At 37.0% G+C, this 20,852-nt stretch overlaps 1 protein-coding gene across 1 annotated transcript in view; it reads left to right on the top strand.

The window, feature by feature from the left end:
* The window catches only part of atp10b (ATPase phospholipid transporting 10B), a 34,940-nt gene that overhangs the window by 11,598 nt on the left and 2,490 nt on the right, over nucleotides 1-20,852 (top strand). Inside the window, exons 2-19 of the mRNA XM_057349711.1 lie at nucleotides 1,251-1,455; nucleotides 5,034-5,119; nucleotides 5,515-5,621; nucleotides 7,162-7,293; nucleotides 7,760-7,887; nucleotides 7,969-8,221; nucleotides 9,502-9,710; nucleotides 10,485-10,619; nucleotides 12,420-12,966; nucleotides 13,340-13,437; nucleotides 13,542-13,668; nucleotides 14,517-14,701; nucleotides 16,339-16,636; nucleotides 16,762-16,838; nucleotides 18,266-18,391; nucleotides 18,997-19,197; nucleotides 20,085-20,165; nucleotides 20,276-20,380. Coding sequence (XP_057205694.1) covers nucleotides 1,251-1,455; nucleotides 5,034-5,119; nucleotides 5,515-5,621; nucleotides 7,162-7,293; nucleotides 7,760-7,887; nucleotides 7,969-8,221; nucleotides 9,502-9,710; nucleotides 10,485-10,619; nucleotides 12,420-12,966; nucleotides 13,340-13,437; nucleotides 13,542-13,668; nucleotides 14,517-14,701; nucleotides 16,339-16,636; nucleotides 16,762-16,838; nucleotides 18,266-18,391; nucleotides 18,997-19,197; nucleotides 20,085-20,165; nucleotides 20,276-20,380 — 3,100 coding nt within the window. The remainder of the gene's footprint in view (nucleotides 1-1,250; nucleotides 1,456-5,033; nucleotides 5,120-5,514; nucleotides 5,622-7,161; nucleotides 7,294-7,759; nucleotides 7,888-7,968; nucleotides 8,222-9,501; nucleotides 9,711-10,484; nucleotides 10,620-12,419; nucleotides 12,967-13,339; nucleotides 13,438-13,541; nucleotides 13,669-14,516; nucleotides 14,702-16,338; nucleotides 16,637-16,761; nucleotides 16,839-18,265; nucleotides 18,392-18,996; nucleotides 19,198-20,084; nucleotides 20,166-20,275; nucleotides 20,381-20,852) is intronic.

Genomic DNA, 20,852 nt, shown 5'->3' with positions numbered 1-20,852 from the left:
TTTATGTAATCTTCGAAAGACATATGTTATATTGCATTTCTGTCAATAGATCCACCAAAAAATTGCACACTGGACCTTTGAAGAAAGAAATTGGGTATTGACAAATATAACGTACATGTGTCCGTATTGTGTGACATAGCAAAAAAAAGAAAACAAACTTTATTTATCATTTTAAAATATTTTATTGCTTTTATATTAGGACACATTTACAGTTTATTTGTCAACAATTTAGTTATATTTTGCAGTAAAGTAAATAAAGCCATTTTTGCATTGTGACAAATATAGCCTTGAGGAATAAATAAATAAATCAATAAGTTCTGTGATGAATAAAAATGCAAATAATATAACTTAAACTAAAAAATGATTTGAACAAGTAGTGTTACTGTATAATTTTTTGTGATGAAATTTAGAATAAAAATTAATTCTATTACTTCCTTTTAAAGAGTACTGCTTTAGAATCTCAATGATTCTCATTTAATGCTCATGGGCATTAAATGAGAATCATTGAGATTTATTGAGAATAATAGAAATTGCATAACATCTCAAAAGTAAAAAGTCAACAGCAATGAGAATTTGGGGGAAGGGGTGTTACTGTCATGATTTTCTGTGATCAGAACATGCCCGTAAACGCTCAAGTTCTCAAAATTCATCTACTTTGTGTAACGTAACAGCTATTTAAAGAGAATCCAACAAAAGGTTCTGTTTACTCTGTTGTCATGTGCATTGTGTGTTAGGTGTGGTAATGACATTTTGATGAATACTGAAAGAAAAGCCTCCCGGGCCAGTCCTGCACATAGAACTGCATACCTGACATGCAAACTCCATGTCTAGAATGCATTCCAACATTAACAACTGACATTAAGACATACCAGCTTAAAGATGCACATTCATGGTTTTGTTCGATTGCAGCACAGCTATTATGGCACAACATGTACATTGTATGCATCTTAAAGCTAGCAGTTTACAGTATAATCTGTCAATGTCAGGCAAAATTAAAAAAATGTAAGTATATACAGCATATTATTAAACTTACATTAGTCAGAGACAAATCTGTCTTCGATTTCTTTTCATCTTACTACTTATTCATTCAATTTTCATACGTAGATTTTTTGTTTTTCATGCATGTTTGTGTATTCCTATCCACATCCACTGTGTCCAAGTGTGCATTTATATGTAGGGTACTAGACAGACAGCGTAAACCCTGCATGTGACGAGGGCCGTATGAGACATTAATTCTCACCTTCTCCCAGGAAACAGATGTGCTTTGTGGAGAGGAGATGGAAGGACGTTCGGGTGGGAGATTTTGTCAGAGTGCTCTCTAACCAGATCATCCCAGCTGACATCCTGCTTCTGCACACGTCTGACCCTAATGGAGTGTGCCACATGGAAACAGCCAACCTAGACGGAGAGACCAGCCTTAATCAGAGGAAGGTGTTGCCGGGCTTTTCTACTCTGGTAAGGATGCTGTCTTTCTGTGCTGATGGCGGAGAAAATGATCCTGTAACTCAGTTAGTAAATCATGCCATCAAATGATTTGGGAACTGACAACTTACTAAAATGTGTAACTTGAATGCACTTTTGGGATGCAACTTTGGATAAGAGCATCTGCAAACAAATAATCATTAAAAAGTAAATACTAAAACATACTCAAATATAAATAATGAACTGGCATCAAATGAAAAATGAATGTATGCCATTGCATTACATAACAACATATCAAACAAACTGCCATTTTTATTAAGAAATACAACACAAGCACACGTTAAAGTAAAACATCTAACATCATGTAATTTGTTAGTTTTCAGTGTATGTACACTAATATACTTAATAATATATTTTAATATACTTTAATATAGTTGTTTACATTACATTGATTTCATTAGTGTAAGAAGACCATATGATGAACACTAGCTGTCACTGTCTTCATACATCTATTAAAATCCAGAGGTGTAAAGAGTACCTGAAAACCATACTTAAGTAAAAGTACAGATACCTTGCAGTGAAAATTACTCCATTACAAGTTACAAGTCACCAATTTCAAAACGACTTGAGTAAAAGTCTTCGAGTATCTGATTTGAACAGTACTTGAGTATTTTACTCATACTGAATGTAGGCTCAAAGCAGCACTAGTCCTCAACACTTAAGAAGACATGTCAGTGAAAAACTAGAAACAGTCAATTCGTGAGGAGAGCAATCGCATTTATTTTCTTAAATCATAATAAGACTGAACACCTCAAAATTGCAACAAATCATGGCCGACATCATAACCTACTGTACGTCTATTACAAACACCCAAGTCTCATTTAAGCTCAACTGCTCATAAGTAAACCAAACTCCTTCAAAAAGGTCTCTTCAATATAACGGATAAATAAAATAATGTTAAGTAAAATCAAAAAGTCAAAGCCTTTTTGCACTGGACATGCTGGTTTGGGCCTCATGGCCAGCTGCAGTCATGTCCTCATTTCACATACACTGTTAGCCCTTACCTGCCATTTCTACAGTAATATACTGTATTGGCAACACTGTTGCCTGCTAGTTACTGTAGGTGTTTTACAGTAAACTACTGCAATGGCTGTTTGAAGATACATTATAAAGAATCTATTAACGCACTTAAGTCACACAGTCTTAGATGAACACGTGTAAATAACAGATGAACACAATAAATCTGTCAAGATTTCACCAGAGGATAATTAAACACAAACATCAATAACATCTTCACATATTACAGACACCACTTTCACTTTATTTCTGTCATCTGTGTAAGATCTTATTGAGATTGAACTCTAGTTCATAGTGGTTCAATTGTGTTTTAAGTCACCATTATGGCGATCAGTGTTTGCTTTGGTTGGACTCTTTGACTTTCTTGTAGCTTTAAAATGTACACTTATACAATAACACTGAAAGGGACTTTACAGGAACCGCAACTTTATGTTTGCTTAGTAACTGAAGATACATCTGAAAGAATTCAATCATTAAATAATAATAATATAGCATTTAAGATTTATTAAGATATGTTTGGTAAAGTGATTACATGTTATAATGGAAAGATCTCTGTCAGAAAATCTTTCTTTGCAATTGAGACACAGTTAGACACTTGACATACAAACCTCATCAATGGTGACAAACAATCATGAATGAGTTTTGTACTATGTACCCAGCATGCATTGCAGCATGAAGCTGTTCAGTTGATTGTCACCATTGTTGAGATTCATATGTGGATTGTTCATTTCTCTGTGTCCGACTCATTCTATAGGTTAATATTTTGTCTATATAGTGTGAGAGCACTTTTGAAAATTGAAATACTATACATTCTTTTTACTGGTTTACATCACTTCATGGCAATAGTCCCACCATATGGTCAAATTTTGAGCAAACATGTTTAGAGCACATTTAGGAAGAGTTAGTTTTAAAAATAAGAGCTTTTGTAGATGTGTGACCTACAGTAACTAGCTGGCAACAGTGTTGCCAATATATTACTGTAGAAATAGCGGGTAAGGGCTAACCGTGTGTAAACCGCCAGCGATTGACATCTACCTGATACTGCACTCATATTCATATAAAGAAGCCATGTTGACAAGTTTTTGTAAGTTAGAGCAAAATCCACAAGATTGTAGTACCTTCATTGCCCTGTAAATGGCAATATTAATTATAAGATAGGTGTCATGCAAAATGTAATGTGTAATTACATTAGTCATTACAAATGTAGTGGAGTAAAGAGTACATATACTTGTTCAAAAATGTAGTTAAGTAGAGAGTAAAAGTTGCTAATATCTTTAATACTCAGTACAACTACAAAGTAGCCAAAAAGATACTCAAGTAAAGTAACTAAGTACATTTACTCCAATACTTTACACCACTGTTAAAATCATATTGATACCAGTTTGAAAGCACTGCATTTACACTGCAAAATAATGCTTGTTTCTGTCTTGTTTCCCGGTGCAAATATCTAAAACTTCTTTAATCAAGACACATTTTCAGGACTTGAGAGGCAAATTGACCCAAGATTTAAAAATAAAAAATTAAAGCCCAAATAAAGCAAAAGGAAAACATTTCTGCAAATGGGGTAAGAAAAACAAACGTGCTGGAGTTTCAACTTAATTTGGTGAACTTTTTTTTTCTTACCCCATTGACAGGTCTTTCTTATTTTAAGCATCGATTTAATTTGAATCATTTTAGATGATTTTCGGAAAACAAGACATTTTACTGCACTTCGCATCTTTATTTAAGATGCATTTGTACTGGAAAACAAGACAAAAAAAGAAAATAAATTCTTTATAGCAGTGTAAGAAAAGAGAAGATCCTAAATAAAGCTCCTCTATTCTTTGTTAACAAATATGTAGCTATAAAACCATTTTCTCAGCCTGGCCTTAATAAATGGGCCATCAAATCTTAAAAAAGAATGGATGCATACAGTAGATTAAATTTACTTATTTTGGATGTCAAAAATACTACATTAGAAAATAAGTTGGATACAGTGCATACAGTATTTCATTTTCCATGTTTTATATCTTCATTTCTGAATGATGATTCTTTTTACTCATTCATTACCTTAATCGGGTTTTAAGATTTATAACACATACTGTACCTCTTCCTTGTGTATTGAGTATTGTGCAAGAGCAAATTTCCTGTAATAGTCAGAACAATGAAACCAGAGCGTGGTTGTATTTGACAACTAACAACTCCCATAAACTGTACTGTACATATACTGTACTGTACTTCTCATACAAATCTAATTACCACACAAAACACCATGTTTAACCACATGATTCACCAGATTCATTGTCGCACAACATTTGAAAATGTATCTTTGCATGTTATGTAGAATTTTTGTCCATAGCAGCCGCAACTGCAATACAATGAGCTAATAGATGATATATGATTAAAAATGTTTCTTTTATAAATGACACTTTACGCATGGTGTTGACATGCTATAAGACCTGTGTTTATTTAACTCTTCATAGCTGATCTGTTTGCTCCACTTCCAAACAAGTGACTAGAAATGACTAAACCTCGCATACTGTTTGTGTTTGCAGGGTGAACCATTTCAACCCCAAACATTTGACAGTACCGTAGTGTGTGAAAACCCCAACAACAACCTCAACCTGTTCAAAGGTTACTTGTGAGTATCTCAATATCTCAAACACACAATTTCATGCGCGATTAACCACTATACACCGCGCCTTCATTCTTTTCTCAGATCCATAACATTAAACAGAATTTGTTCGCCTGCCACATTTGTCACCCGCTAACAACGACAAACTGTTCAAATCACTGTCACAAATTTCCTCTGCACTTCCAAGGCACGGAAGAGGCTGAAAACCAGATTTAGTCTCATTTTTGTCCTGTCGCAGCCATATTAACTAGGTTATCGCACTGTTGAGAGATGATTCTGATGTTCCCAAGTATTCTAAAGCCCTTATCCCACTCCACTCCTCAAAGACGAGTTGCTCACGTGACACATGCTGAGGTAATTAGTCTGGGTGACTGAGGGAGATGATGTGTTTGATGTCACAGGGAGAGACCTGATAAGAGGAGAACGGGCTTTGGCATTGATAGTCTTCTGCTGCGCGGGTGCACGGTGAGAAATACAGATGAGGCTGCTGGGATAGTGGTGTATGCAGGTACTTACAATTTACGACCTTTATGTACATTGATCATGTTTCTGTATTTACATACACTCTAAAAATGCTGAGTTGCTGCAAAGTGTGCTGCTGGACAGAATCAATCACTGGGTTAGACAACACAGTATTTTGGGTTGAAACAGCCCAGGTTCATTTATTACCCAACCATGGGTTAACAGCAGAGTGATAGAGTGAAGAAAAGTAGGATAGGTTAATATGACTGTGTAAATCAGACCTTCTAAGAAAACAAATAAATGACTCATACTCTACACTATAAAAAATACAGGATTATTTCTAACCCATGCTTGGGTAAAAAGGGGGACAAACCCAACCGTTGGGTTAAATTACTGTAACCCCGAAAATGTTCATATTTGAGCCAACCATGGGTTGAAACAACCCACAATACATTCATTTATAATTTATACAGTAAGGTTTGTCCTTTTTTACCTTTACATATTTCAGACATGGTTGTTATTTCCAAACACATGTTGTGTCATAACTGTTAGATTCACAGTGTTAGAGTATTCTTGTACTTGTAAAACAATATTTAAAATATGAAGAGTTCACTTCCAAAAACAGACGAAACCTGTAAAAAATCATGGTTTTTTACTGTGCATTGCAAGTAATATCAATCAAATTGCAGTTGGGTTGTTTTGATTAAGTAATGATAACTCAAAAAATAAAAAATAAATGTTAATTTTTAATAAAACTATTTTAATAGTTATTTTTTCATTTTATTATTTTTTTATTGACAATGTTGAATTATTGAGCATGTTAAAGGCCAATGCAAGTGTAAACATTTTGACATACAATACTGTAGGTAAACTAACTGGTAAAAAATGCTATGTTTTTTAGATCTTGATTACTGCAAAGAAAATAAGTTCATATTCATTTTAAAACAACAAAATACTAATATTTTGATATGTATTTGAGAAGAATTAAAATCATATTTGATGTATATGGAATAACCCTGGTTTTTAATCACAGCTTTCATGTTGTCCATTTTTAACATGGCTGTTGGATTATGTTGTCACTACTAAACTTTGCTTTTGTTGAAATTCAAGTTCAACAGAAACTGGTGTAGTATAGACACACTACATTTTATTTGGAGTGGTCTCTTGGAGCTGTTGGTAGCATACAAATATTTCCAGAGAATGACCCAAATCTATTAGCTTTTTCATAAATGTGAGTGAAACAAAAAGCTGCTTTTCATTGGGCAAACAGTGTAAGTTGGTACGATTGAATTAACAATTGGAATGAACAAAAATCAAGAGGCTAAGGCCAGTCAGAGTGTTTTCTGATGTACTCTTGTATAAAAACCCTTTCCAACACAACCATATCCAATTACATGCTTCAAGCATATTCATTTAAATTACAACACAAGCATATTCACTTTTCAGTTACAAAAGGTACAGCGTAACAGGAATGACCCCACTATTCTTTTTCTTGATGAATTATAAACACAACATACTGTAGCTTATAAATGGTTATTTTTATTTTACAAATGTTTTGCTTTTAAATGATCATTTATTCATTGCAGGACATGAGACCAAATCCATGTTAAACAACAGCGGTCCCCGGTGCAAACGCAGCAAGATCGAGAGGAAGATGAACACGGATGTTCTCTTCTGCGTCGTTCTTCTATTTTTCATGTGTTTGATAGCAGCTCTAGGTAAAGTGAAGGGGACATCTCCCACTTGAATTCACACACTACAAACTGAGCAGAAAGTATATTACTGTTCGTCAGCGTACAGTACAAGCATCAGAATGACACTTTCACTCCACGCGCAAAACAAATGAAGCTTTCCATTACTCTGAGCTCCTTTAGTACACGAGCAGATCTAACAGCAGTCTACAAAGATAAAGAAGAAGTGCCGTTACGATCTCACACAATTCTCTTGTTCCCTTTTTGCTCCGTACGACGTAAGCGAGCGAAGGACACGCTACAGATGCCCAGAATAGCTCACTCATACTCCAGTATCTTATGAAGGCAATGATTAATGTCTTTCTATATCTCTGGTTTAAGCTCATGGACGGTTTATTGGAATATCTGTATTAAAAAACTGTTCTGCCAACGGCAAGGTCATTCGTGTATTTGACTGTGGAAAGAATAAAATATGACTCTCTCTCCATGTCAGGTCACACTATCTGGTTGGAAACGTTTGACAGCGAACCCCCGTACATCGTCCCTGACAGTAATGGCAATTACACCCCTTCAGTGCTGGCAGGATTTTACATGTTCTTAACAATGATTATCTTACTGCAGGTACCGGTGTCCAATCTGTCAATTTCTGCACTGCATTTATTTTGTACTGTAGTTTTTTATCTCTCTATCTATACCTTTTAGATCATGATTCCTGTATCATTGTATGTGTCAATTGAGCTGGTGAAGATGGGGCAGATCTACTTCATTACTCAAGATCTTGAACTCTATGATGAGGAGCTGGACACCCGGGTCCAGTGTCGCTCTCTGAACATCACAGAGGACCTGGGACAGATCCAATACGTCTTCTCGGATAAGACAGGGACCCTCACACAAAACAAGATGGTGTTCCGGCGATGCACCATCATGGGGACAGAGTACTCTCATGCTGAGAATGGTGCGTTGAGAGTGTTCATATCGGTGTCTCTGTGTTCTCTGGTTGTGTTTACCTCTGTGTTTGTCTCTGTCTTTATCGCTGTCTCTTTGTTCTTCTCCAGTGACGTTAGGGTTAAGAGCGGAGTTAGTGGTGGGGCTTAAACGTACGATTTCATACGAAAAAGCCACTTTGTAAAATAGTTACGAATTCCTGTGAGATCAGGTTGTTTTATCTCTGTGTCTCTGTGTTCATCTCTGTGTTTATCTCCGTTTCTGTGTTCTTCTTTGTCCGTATGTGTTTACCTCAGACCGTGTTTGTCTCTGTGTTCATCTCTGTTTCTCTGTGTTTATTTCTGTGCTCATTTCCATGTATATATGTGTTCATCTCTGTCTCTGTCTACATCCCTGTTCTTATCTCTGTTTCTGTGTTTTTTTTTCATGTCTCTGTGTTCATGTCTGTTTCTCTGTTTATTTCTGTGATCATCTCCACATTTTTGTACTGTATGTGTTCATCTCTGTGTCTCTGTGTTCATCCCTGTTTCTATCTCTGTGTCTATGTGTTCATCCCTGTTACTATCTCTGTGTCTATGTGTTCATCTCTGTTGCTGTGTGTATCTCTGCATCTTTGTTTTATCCTTGTTTTTGTGCTTATTACTGTGTCTATCTCTGTTTATTTCTGTGTCTCTATTTTTATATCTTATCTGTTTCTGTTTGTCTCTATCTCTATATATCTCTGTCTCTGTGTTTATTTCAGTGGCTGTTTATCAGTGTGTTCATCATTGTGTCTCTGTGCTCATCTCTGTGTCTATGTTTGCCTCTGTGTTCATCTCAGTTTTTGTGTTTATCTCTGTGTTTCTGTGTATTAAGTACACTAAACTTTTTTGTTTGTGCTTTGGGCTGAAATGAAACCTTAAACAGCGCAGTTTGTGAGGAGGTGTGTAGTAACTTTTCCCAGTCATGAAACATACAATCCTCATGATACCTCTTGATAAATCAGACAAAAAACACTATAGAATATAATAGTGAATAGTGAAGATACTCTTGAGTGGGTTTGATTTGGCCTGTAAGCAACCACATAGCAATCACCCAGAAGTGCCCTAGCAACAACACAGAATAACCTAGCAACTATACGGCGATGCACTAAAACACTCAGAACTTACATAGCAATGGACAGGCAACCACCCCAAAACTCTTTTTTTTAATATATTTGTATTATTTTATAGTTTTGTTCAGCTTTTAATTGTTGTAGCTAGCAATAGTAAGAAAATAATCAGGAATGCAATTATTTTTGGTATACTTCAGCTGCACGCTTGGCGGTTCTCAATGGGGCAAATGAAGAGGAGGAGGTCACAATCTACCAGCAAACAAAGCTTCCTCCACTCTTCCCTCTGGATGAATTACAGGACACACAAGACAAAAATCACACCAACCCTCAAGTCACAGCTGCCAATCTGCGCAGATCCAAAGCCACAGCAGGTGCTCAAGGTGACATGGCCTTCAGCAGTCCTCTGGTGAGATATAGATCACAAGATGTTTTCATATGTTTGCAGGCTGATTTTTTATTTAAGATCTTTCAGAAAGTGATACCTCTTCTAAGCTCACCTTAAATTAAATGGACGTTTTTACAATATTGCGATGTTGTACATAAATAAGATGACTGTTTTGATGGTATTTAATGAATAATCTAAAATGATCAGTTATTTAAAAATAGCTGTTTGCCACAATAATGGAGAATGACTAAAATGAATGTATTAAACATAATTTATTTCATTGTAATTAAAATACATACCAGAAATTTTCAATTCAAGTAAAATACGAAAACGATTTAACATAATTTCAGTATCAAACAAAACATTATGAACACGAGCATTTTGTTGTTTGGACACCAATTAATCGCACATATGACATGTGTCTGAAAATATGAAAATATGTTCTCTAAAATGGGAAAATCAATGTCTCGTCCCCCTTCTTACTTCCATTCTCCTGCACGCTCCCGGTCTGCCCTGCAGATGGCCAAGCAGTTTGGTGTCATTTCAGAGCACAGCAATGTTGGCTCTGATCGGCTCTGTTCCGATCTGTTGACATATGGGCCTGCTGGGGTGCATTAAACATGGACTACTGATACTGTACAGATTGTCTCGCCTCCCGCGACGTCGTCATATGACATTGCACCTTTTGCCGTCGTACGATCTTATCATTTTCCACCGATGGAAACATACCGCATGGTTTTAGTGGATGATGGCATCGCTTGCTATACACCTGACCGTTCGTGTTTCCTAAAATAGGAAACAGTGGTGGTTCCAGACTGGAAGTTGAAGCTGGAAGTGGACCATCAGACCGGGCCATACCTGGACTTCTTCCTGTCCCTGGCCATCTGCAACACAGTGGTGGTTTCTACAGTAACATCCCAGAGACAAAGGGTAAGTGCACATGACTGCAGTGACCTTGCTGGACCCAAAAGGGTCGCGCGACATGACTCACAGTGCAAAAACTGCTCTCACGTCAAAATAATAACAATAATAGCCCGCCATGTAAATTATTCCTCTTGCCCGCTGAGTACCTGTGGCTGCGCCCTCATTGCCCCAAGATATTTTATTACTGCCCCTGCATGACTAATTCTTCATTGACTAGTGGTTAGCAGCCCAGTGGTACATTTTATAATTACTCTATTTTAATTCTTCGACAAGCAGCAATGGCTCACTTGGTCCAGGCAATTAGATTTTCCATCAGTTAGACGAACGCTCTCCCCCATGTCCGCCCCACACATCTGTAATGAGTCCGGTCTTAAAGAAGTTTAGCGTAGCCGAGAATCCTTCACTGCTGGTCGCCGCTAATTTCCCAAATTGCCTTTGAGGACCCAGAGCAAAGCACTTTGTCCGGGGTGGAAATTATATTTGGCCTCAGACCTGTAGCGCTGAGACGTTCAAAGACATTGGGTCAACATTAATTAAGTTGATTATCAATGGAGCATGATTGTATCACCCTGGGTCTATCAGAACTTGAGAGGCGGTCACAATGTTTGCCGAAGAAGTGGATTATTAGAATTTCAGAGCAATATGCAAGAACATGGGCTCGGTTTCAATATTTGCAACTCGAATGTGAAACTGTATAATAAAACTGATTTATTCCGGAACATAGCACAATTACCTAAAACCAGGGTTGCCAGGTCCACGCTATTCCCGTGCAATTGGGCTACTTTTAAAATTTTCCACAAGGGTTGTTTTTTATTTTGTGGGTTAAAGGTGAATAGATTTTGTTCGTCGGCTAGCATTCTTAAGGTAAGATGTACATTACTGTATTTAATGAGTATATAATTTTTTGAGTATGTTTAGGATTACTAATATGCAATGATTTTTAAGAGGAAATTGTGTTTAGTGCAGTGACTGTAAAACATATTTTAGGTATGACATGTTTTGGGTTTTGTTATTTGGGCTGGGGTCATTGGGTTTTGATAGGCTGGTGGGCTTTGTTACGCATATTTGGCAACTCTACCTAAAACCTTCTGACAACTTAGAGATGCGTCACCCGAAAAGAAAACATTTCTTCATTTATTGTCATCATTTATTCACCCTCATGTCATTCAAAACCTGTATACGACTTTTTCTGTGGAACACAAAAGAAGATATTTTGAGAAATGTCTCAGTGGTTTTGTGTCCATAAAATGGATGCCAATGGGGGGCAATGTTGTTTGGTTACCAACACTCTCTAAAACAGTGGTTCTCAAACTGGGGGCCTTGACCCCCTAGGTGGCCCCAAGATGGATACAGGGGGGCATTTGTGGCAATTTATGAAATATAAAAATGTATGATACATTCTGTGCAATCGAATGTCAGCAAAATAAGACCACAAACCCAAATAATTGATGTTCCAACATTGTATAGTTAAATAAGTTTTTGGTTTGATTAAAATTATATGTTTAAGATCATAAGTCTTTATTTGGGGGGGCAAAGCGATACACCCTACAAAAAGGGGGCTTTATAGCAAAAAATATATTCTTTTGTTAATTTTCTGAAATTACAACTAGGTCATGAAACAACAATATAGCATGCTACCATTTGAATTTTTTAAACCAGTTTCTCTAAAAAAATGGTATGCAGTATATACTGTAAAAACATGGTATTTAGTTTATATTGTATAGTATGCAGCAAGCAGTGTGCTACCATTGCTTTCTGTAGATACTGTAGCTCCTGTGAAGCAGATAAATACAAATTATATTTCAGGTCACAGGAAGACGAAACTCCTCATACTCATCAAGTTCATTTTCTTCCATGCGGGACTGGTTCAGAAAGAGGTCTGTGCAGAAGGTGTTCACCTGCATGAAGTTCTCCAGACGTACAGATGAAAAACTCGCAGATCCATTTGTCATAGATGATGATGACCCCGACATACTGCACATCCCCAGAGTCTCAGACACCACAGAAGATCATCCATACTTCATCTCGAGAAAGGTCACATCAAATAAAGGAAAACACAGTCCAGCGGATTCAGAAGAGGTGTGTTATGAAGCACACAGCCCAGATGAGGCTGCACTGATACATGCAGCGAAGGCTTATGGATTCACCATGGTGGAACGGACTCCACATCACGTGACTGTCAAGTTACCCAACGATGTGCTTATGAAGTTTGAGGTGCTGGATGTGTTGACCTTTGACTCCACCCGGAGGAGGATGTCTATAATAGTTCGCCACCCAGACACCAATGAAATCATCATGTACACTAAAGGAGCTGATTCAGCCATCATGGAGAGACTCAGGGATGTTTTTTCAGGTAAGAATCATTATGAAAGACTGATGTTTTTTATTTTACCAAACAGAATAGAAAGGAATGTTTTTGAGTAAGACCATATACCACAAATATTCATAGAATGTAATGCAAATACTTAATAATGTTTGTGCTATTGTTTTTAAAAGGAAAATTATGTAAACTCCTGGGAATCAGCCATGAGTTTTAATGTTAGAAATTACTAGATAAAGTAGTAATGTAGACAGCTCAAACTAAATTACAAAAAATGTACTCCCTATGTTCATATTTCAATTAAAATGGAAAAGAATTGGTTTATTATTTTATGTAATGTATTATAAAGTGGGCAGGAAAATGTACGGCATTACAGGAAACTCAAAAGCCAAACTGTTTTCCACAGACATGTCACAACCGGATAAACAAATTGCAGTAAAAACCCAGAAAGACCTTGACATGTATGCCGAGGATGGATTACGAACGCTGTGTTTTGCCAAAAAGGTACCGGTTTCAGAGCAGTGAGTGCTCTGCTTTTAATGTATTACTTTGTCTCACTGAGTCCATTTCAAAACTGTCTCGCTTATGACAAGATCTCTCTCCTCAAGGTTATCGGCGAAGACGAATACAGGGCCTGGTCTGCTATCAGACAGGAGGCGCTTTCAGCCATTGATGAGAAAGAGGAGCGTCTTATGGACAGCGCAAACTGCATAGAAAACAACTTCAGCCTGCTGGGTAAAAACTGTGTTCCCTTAACATACAATTACTAACAGTTATTTATTACTTAAACATAAAAAAATATAATAAAAAAGTATAATATTATACCAGAATCAAACACTGCATAAGTATGCAAACGCCAACACAAATGTCCCATTAAAGCTCACCGTTCAAGAGAGCTACCAAATGAGTCCTATGTCAGTTCATACAGTAACCTAAACCATTAAAAAATTGATATAGTGGCCATCACATTGCATTATGAATTGCATTTTGGCACATTTCAGGACATAAAGAGTGAAATTGATCTTACACAGCATTGTTTGCATTCATACTTGATGTATTGCATACTTCATATTTTGTACTGGTTTTAATGAAATCACAATAATATTTTTGTATATTTACTTTCTGTAACCTGATTGGTACACTTTAATTGTTTTCAGCAATTTTAACTTCATTTTATACGTTTTAATAAGCAATGCACCAAAAATAACAAATTATAAATAATAAGTTGAATTGACTTTTGATATTGATTTGATATTACTTTAAAATGATTCTGTTTTCATTTTCTGCAACAAAAAAAGCAACAACATTTGTCATTGAAATTTGGGAGACATATTGTTAGTCGTTTACAGAATGAAACAAAAATGATCATTTTACCTAAACACATACCTACAAATAGTACATTTTAAAATAAAAAGTCTCTTATTTTTTTCCTCAGCTGTATATGTATAAATTGAATTCACTATTCAACTAAGTTGCTTTCGATAAAAGTGTCTGCAAAATTATGGAAAATGTTCAGTTTTGTGATGCTTTAAATGTCGCTTGACCATCCAAAATTGAAATCGCTTTATTACATGTGCCCTCAGGGGCTACAGGGATTGAGGACCGCCTCCAAGAGAACGTTCCAGAATCCATCCAGGCTCTGAGACGAGCTGGCATGCAGGTGTGGGTTCTGACAGGAGACAAAGCCGAGACAGCCATCAACATCGCGTACTCCTGCAAGCTGCTAGACAATGAAGACCTGGTTGTCACCTTCACCACAATGAAGAAGGTGCCAAACTATTTTCTGTTCATCAGCTCTCCTTAAATAATACATTATTGCAATTTTGTGGATTGCGTGGAGAGGCTTTTTCTGAAGAAATGTGTATTGCTCAGTAGTTTCGTTGTTAGAGATGTATTGGGGTTCTTTGTTATGCTTCATGGAAGTAGTTCAGATTGGCTTTGGATAAATTTGACGAGAAAACATTTAATTGCTGTCTTACATTTACATTTATTCATTTGGCAGACGCTTTTATCCAAAGCGACTTACAACTAGGAGAGCATATAAACATTTTGTCAACACGCTAAACAGTACCGTTAGTTTACAAGGCCATGCTACTAGGAGGATTAAAGCTGGAGGAAGCAAAGGAGAGAATGAACAACAATATTTTTTTAGACAGACAGACGGACAAACAGACAGTCAGACAGCAGAGGTCTCCATGTTCTCTTCCATTTTCATTGCTGGCTTGGAGAAACAAATGATCTATTAACATTAACATTAATGCATTTGGCAGGCACTTTTAGCGATCTACTGTGCATTCAGGGGATATTTTTGTCAGTATGAGTGTTTGTTGAATCGAAGCCATGACCTTTGCACTGCTAATGCAATGCTCTACCAGTTGAGCTACGGCAACAGCAGTCAAGATCTCATTTGCGATTCAGTGTTAACACAGTATCATCCCCCCAAGACTAAAGTTCTACATCTCATATTCAAACCAAAATGCATTTGCAACGATTTGTCAGATATGCTGTTTTTCATTCTATGGCTGCTCGAGTGTGTGTTTTAGAGTGCTGAGAAAACAAGCGCTTTCACCATTCTGAATGGCTCATATTGCTCCACTGTAATCCCATTTTCACACTTCTGAGGAGGGCAGGAAACCGTTCTAGTTTCATTTCAGCATTAAATCCCTTCCAGAAGTCTTCCGTATATTGTTTTACACACATTTCATGAAATTGCTCTTCTTAAATTATGCATCTGTTGTTGTTGTGGTCTTTCATAAGACCCAGGATTATTTATCATCATCTTTCATATCTTTTTTGTTCTCTAAATAGAAATGTGTTTGGAAACGTTAACATAAGCCTTTTATGTAACATAGTGAAATGGGCAACAACTGAAAAATGTCATTTAGACATAACCAGATATACTGACAAACCCGACACGTGAAGACATTTAAAGGAGCAGCAACACAACATATTGAAGCGAGAGTTGTGATGTCAGTGGTGTGGAGATGTGTGAACTCATGAATATTAATTAGCCCATTCACCTAGGCAAGGCAAGGCAAGGCAAGTTTATTTATATAGCACATTTCATACACAAGGGCAATTCAAAGTGCTTTACATAAAATGACAGAGAGAAATAAGACGTATTTTTAACATGCAAATGATTTAAGATCACAAATACTTTAGATTTTAAGAGACAATAAAACAGCAATAAAATTGATTAAAAATGTGAGTGTATACATAAAAAGAATAAGAGCAAAAGAAAAAGAAATTAGAAATAGAAGTGCAGTTGATGTAAACCAGTACAGTGCTCAGGTTGTAAATGCACAGCTAAACAGGTGTGTTTTTAATCTGGATTTAAAAGTAGCTACTAAACTAATTAATGTTCATAAGCTAAACACTGTAACCATATCTTGTTTATTATTGCAGTCCGTGTGTAAAATGAGGTTAGAAGACACGCTGGGAGAGGCGAGACGGAGCGCCGGAATGAATTCGCAGTTCAGGGGTCATAACGCCACATTTACTGGGTCATCGGTGGAGCCCAGCATCGGGCTGGTGATAGATGGGCCGACCCTGAGCATGGCAATGTCAGATGAACTGGTGGACCAGTTTGTGGAGCTTTGCAAACACTGCCGGGCGGTGCTTTGCTGCAGAGTGACTCCGCTTCAGAAGAGCGACGTGGTTAAACTGATACGACACAAACTGAGGGTCATGACCCTCGCCATAGGTAATGAAAGCTCTGTTTTGAGGGGGAGGGGTTTATTAAGGCATTCGTGTTTCAGTGACAATACTTCTCCGCAGGGAATTTCTGGTGTGTAATGATATACTGTATAATGATTTGTGGCCTAACAGGTGATGGTGCCAATGATGTGAACATGATTCAGGCTGCAGATGTCGGCATTGGAGTTTCTGGACAGGAAGGCATGCAGGTTTGTGTTTTGGTCTAAATCTTACAGAATCCAAATGGGAAGTATTTTCTCAGCAGATTTAAAGGGATATTTCACCCAAAAATAAAAATTCTGTCATCATTTACTCACCTTCGAGTAGTTCTGTATAAATGTCTTTGTTCTGATGAACACAGAGAAAGATATTCGGAAGAATGCTTACAACCAAAAAGTTATTAAACCCCATTAACTACCATAGTAGGAAAATATACTTTATAATTTTTTGTTAAACACAAAAGAAGGTATTTTTATGTAGGATGTAGGACAGACGAGCCCAGTCTCATGAATTGCGTATAAATAACACGCGCGTTGCATTATCGTGAAATACGTACGCCAAAGTTAGATTTTGCGTGCATATGATACGCCTATTTTTGCGTGCATATGATACGCCAATTTAGCGCGCGTGCATATTAACCGGCAATTTGTCTTATTAACCTGTCCCCTAACCCAAACCCTAAACCTAATGTTAGCGTGCGTGTGCGTGCATATTATAACCTCTACCCTAACCCAAACCCTAAACCTAACAGTATTATTTTAATTATTTCAGTGTTTCCTCTTCATGTACGTTTCAAAATGGCTGCTCTCCAGCGAGGTGCACGCAAACATTGGCGTATCATATGCACGCAAAATCTAACTTTGGCGTACGTATTTCACGATAATGCAATAGCGTGTTATTTATACGCAATTCATGAGACCGGGTTGGACAGACAGTTCTGGGGCACTTTTGACTACCATTGTCATTTTTCCATACTATGGTAGTCAATGGGGTCCAAGAATTGTTTGGTTACAAGCATTCGTCCAAATATCTTTCTCTGAGTTCAACCAAACAAAGAAATGTATACAGGTCTGGAACAACTAGAGAATGAGTAATTCATGACAGAATTTGTATTTTTGTGTGAACTATCCCTTTAACCTCTTCATCTCTGGAGCAATTTTTGCATGAATTTAAACGAGTGCCCCAACCACATACATTGGACTAAATTATAAAGAAAACTTTTGATAATTTGACAATAATTTGACAATTATTATATGGTATATTACTCTAAAGTTTTACATCGGTGAAATATACAGTGATGTTCTTGAGTGTGAGAGCATTCCGTTGATAGCCTATATGACTCATCTATGTTTTGTAAGAGGGGATTTGGAAAGACATATTAAAACCTTATTATGTTCTTTTATGCAACATAAATGGAAAATTGGCACTGGTAAGAAAGCTGAGGTTCTAAGCTTTCAAAAGATACCATGTATGTCTAGTTTTGTGCTCTGCAATTTACGGATGTGATTATGCAATATTGGACCCACTGATGGGTGGCAGAGTTTTAGAGGTTAAAGCACTGAAAATATCCATCTATATAAAACCTTCATGTTATTGACTTGACAGCTGTGTTAACTGTTATGGTTATGTTTTATAGGCAGTTATGGCTAGTGATTTCGCCATCACTCGCTTCAAACACTTGCAGAGACTGCTGCTGGTTCACGGACACTGGTGCTACTCAAGACTGGCCAATATGGTCATCTATTTCTTCTACAAGAATGTGGTATGTATCAAATTGGCAACCAAACCATAAAAACACACTTCATCATAACATCAAGGTTATGCATTAAAACAGACCCCTACCCAAAGTATTAACAACAATACCTGAAATGTTGCAGCTTGAAGAGAAGTCCTATTACTTCCTATTGTCCTATATTACTTTTCTATGAGATCAGACCTGCACCTGGTAGACAATAGATTTAGCAAGAAAAGTTATTTATACTTGGGGAAATATTCTTTTTTTAGCAAGCGCTAAAATGCTAAAAGCCAAGAAGAACATCTTAGCAACTACATACAATATCAATGCCCTGGCAACCACCCACAACATCTTAGTTCATGTGCAATGTGCAAATACCAGTAGAAATTTCTCTAGAAAATGGTCAAATCCACCGTTAGCTCTGTTTCATTAAAAATCAATCAACTTTGTGGCCGCCATATCAAGAAATGAATGATAAACTACATTTTAATGCTAAATTACTCTACAACTGTACATTACAGCATGTCATTTCTTTATTTCCTTTTGGGAGAATTTAAATGAAGTTCATTCTGTTTCATTATTTACTTTGACTTTAACAGGAAATGTGCAACTAACGTTCTGTTTGGTCTCAGGCATATGTGAACCTTCTGTTCTGGTATCAGTTCTTCTGTGGCTTCTCCGCCACAGCCATGATTGACTACTGGCTCATGATTTTCTTCAACCTCTTCTTCACATCTGCCCCTCCCATTATGTTTGGGATTATGGACAAAGAGGTGTCAGACTCCACTTTACTCAGTCTACCTGAGCTGTATAGGAGAGGACAGCACACAGAGGTGAGCCATCCCTTATGAAAATCTACTATTGTAAAATTGACTATTAAACTACTAAAGTAGTTTAAGTATATTAGATTAGTATCCATTTCATCTTTTATTTCATTGTCATGACACCGGTTAGTTATTGTTTCGAAATGTGTAAAGACTTTCTAATAAAAAAAGCCACAGTTTGCTTTATCGAAACCATGGTTACGTTGATCTTATTGTACTGAGGAGCCATCCATATAGACTTTATTATAAATACCCCTGTTAAACTGTGCTAGGAGTTTGGTACATTGTCAAAAGGGCTATCTGTGTCACGGTGTGGAGACAGAAGCCAAACGCAGACAGCGGTTACACAGGGACTTTATTACAATAAGCAAGGGAAAAACAAAAACCACGAGGGGGTAAAACACCACAGAACTAGGGAAACAGAACAAAAAACGACTTGACTAGACAATACACTTGACATAAACTTGACTTGAATAGAATTAACTAGGCTCAACAAAACTAATCTTGACCAGAGTTGGAAAGTAGCACAATGCAAAATCAGCAAAACGAACCAGCACAGGACAGCAAACACTAGGGCAATAAATAGGGAGCAAATAATGAGGGCAACAAGATGGGGGCATGAATCAATAACAAGATAATTAATGGGGAAACAAGGGGGCGGGGTCAAGACACAAGACAGGAGAGCACATGGCACACCAAAAACAAACAGTGGCCATGTGCTTCCACACAAAACACGTGGGTCTGTCACGATCCTGACACAAGACTAGAAAAGCAAGACTGAGAGAAGGAGAAACAATCTGCTCTTTGTAAATAATATTATGATTGGTTTCTTTTCTGACAGCAAAATTTCTCAATGGTCAGTGCATTTCCTTTAATATTCAACTGTTTGTTTACAGGGATACAGACGTTCAACTTTCTGGATCGCTATACTTGATGCTTTTTATCAGAGTCTGGTTTGCTTCTTTATTCCGTACTGGGTAAGAAAACAGTTCAATCTGCCTCTGGGTTGCTTTTGTGTCATTTGTCACGTTTATTTAATATATTGGACAGGATAGTATTATCTGATCGCTGCTTGTGCTTTCTCAAGACGTACAACGGTTCAGACATCGGCATATTCTCATTCGGAACTCCTATGAACACAATTTCTCTCTTCACCATCATCCTGCATCTGGCCATTGAGATTAAGAGCTGGGTGAGTTTCCTCTGTACTGCCAGAAACCAAGAACACTACATTTATCTTCTGAAATTCATAATTCATAACATTGACTTTATAGTAGAGCTACGTTTGTCTCTACTACCGCACACAACATTGACAATGTATTAGTCAGTGTGAATAAAAGGCAGGCCTAAAGGGATAGTTCATCCAATAATCAAAATTCTGTCATCATTTATTCACCTTCATGTGCTTGAAAACCTGTGCTGTATGACTATGAACACAAAAGAAGATATTTTGAAAATGTTGGTAACCCAACAACGGTGGCACCCATTGACTTCTATTGTATTGACACAAAGTCACAGAAAAGCCACCGTTTGGTTACCAACATTATTCAAAATATCTTCTTTTGTGTTCTGGAGACAAAAGAAAGTCATACAGGTTTGAAATGTCATAGGGATGAGTAGACGATGAGAGAATGTTCATTTTGGGCGAACTATTAGGATTAGCA

This window comes from Triplophysa rosa, linkage group LG13 (genome assembly GCF_024868665.1).
Source record: "Triplophysa rosa linkage group LG13, Trosa_1v2, whole genome shotgun sequence".
Classification (NCBI taxonomy): Eukaryota; Metazoa; Chordata; class Actinopteri; order Cypriniformes; family Nemacheilidae; genus Triplophysa; species Triplophysa rosa.
Note: the sequence above shows the minus strand (reverse complement) of the source record. Positions and strands in the feature narration are given on the sequence as shown.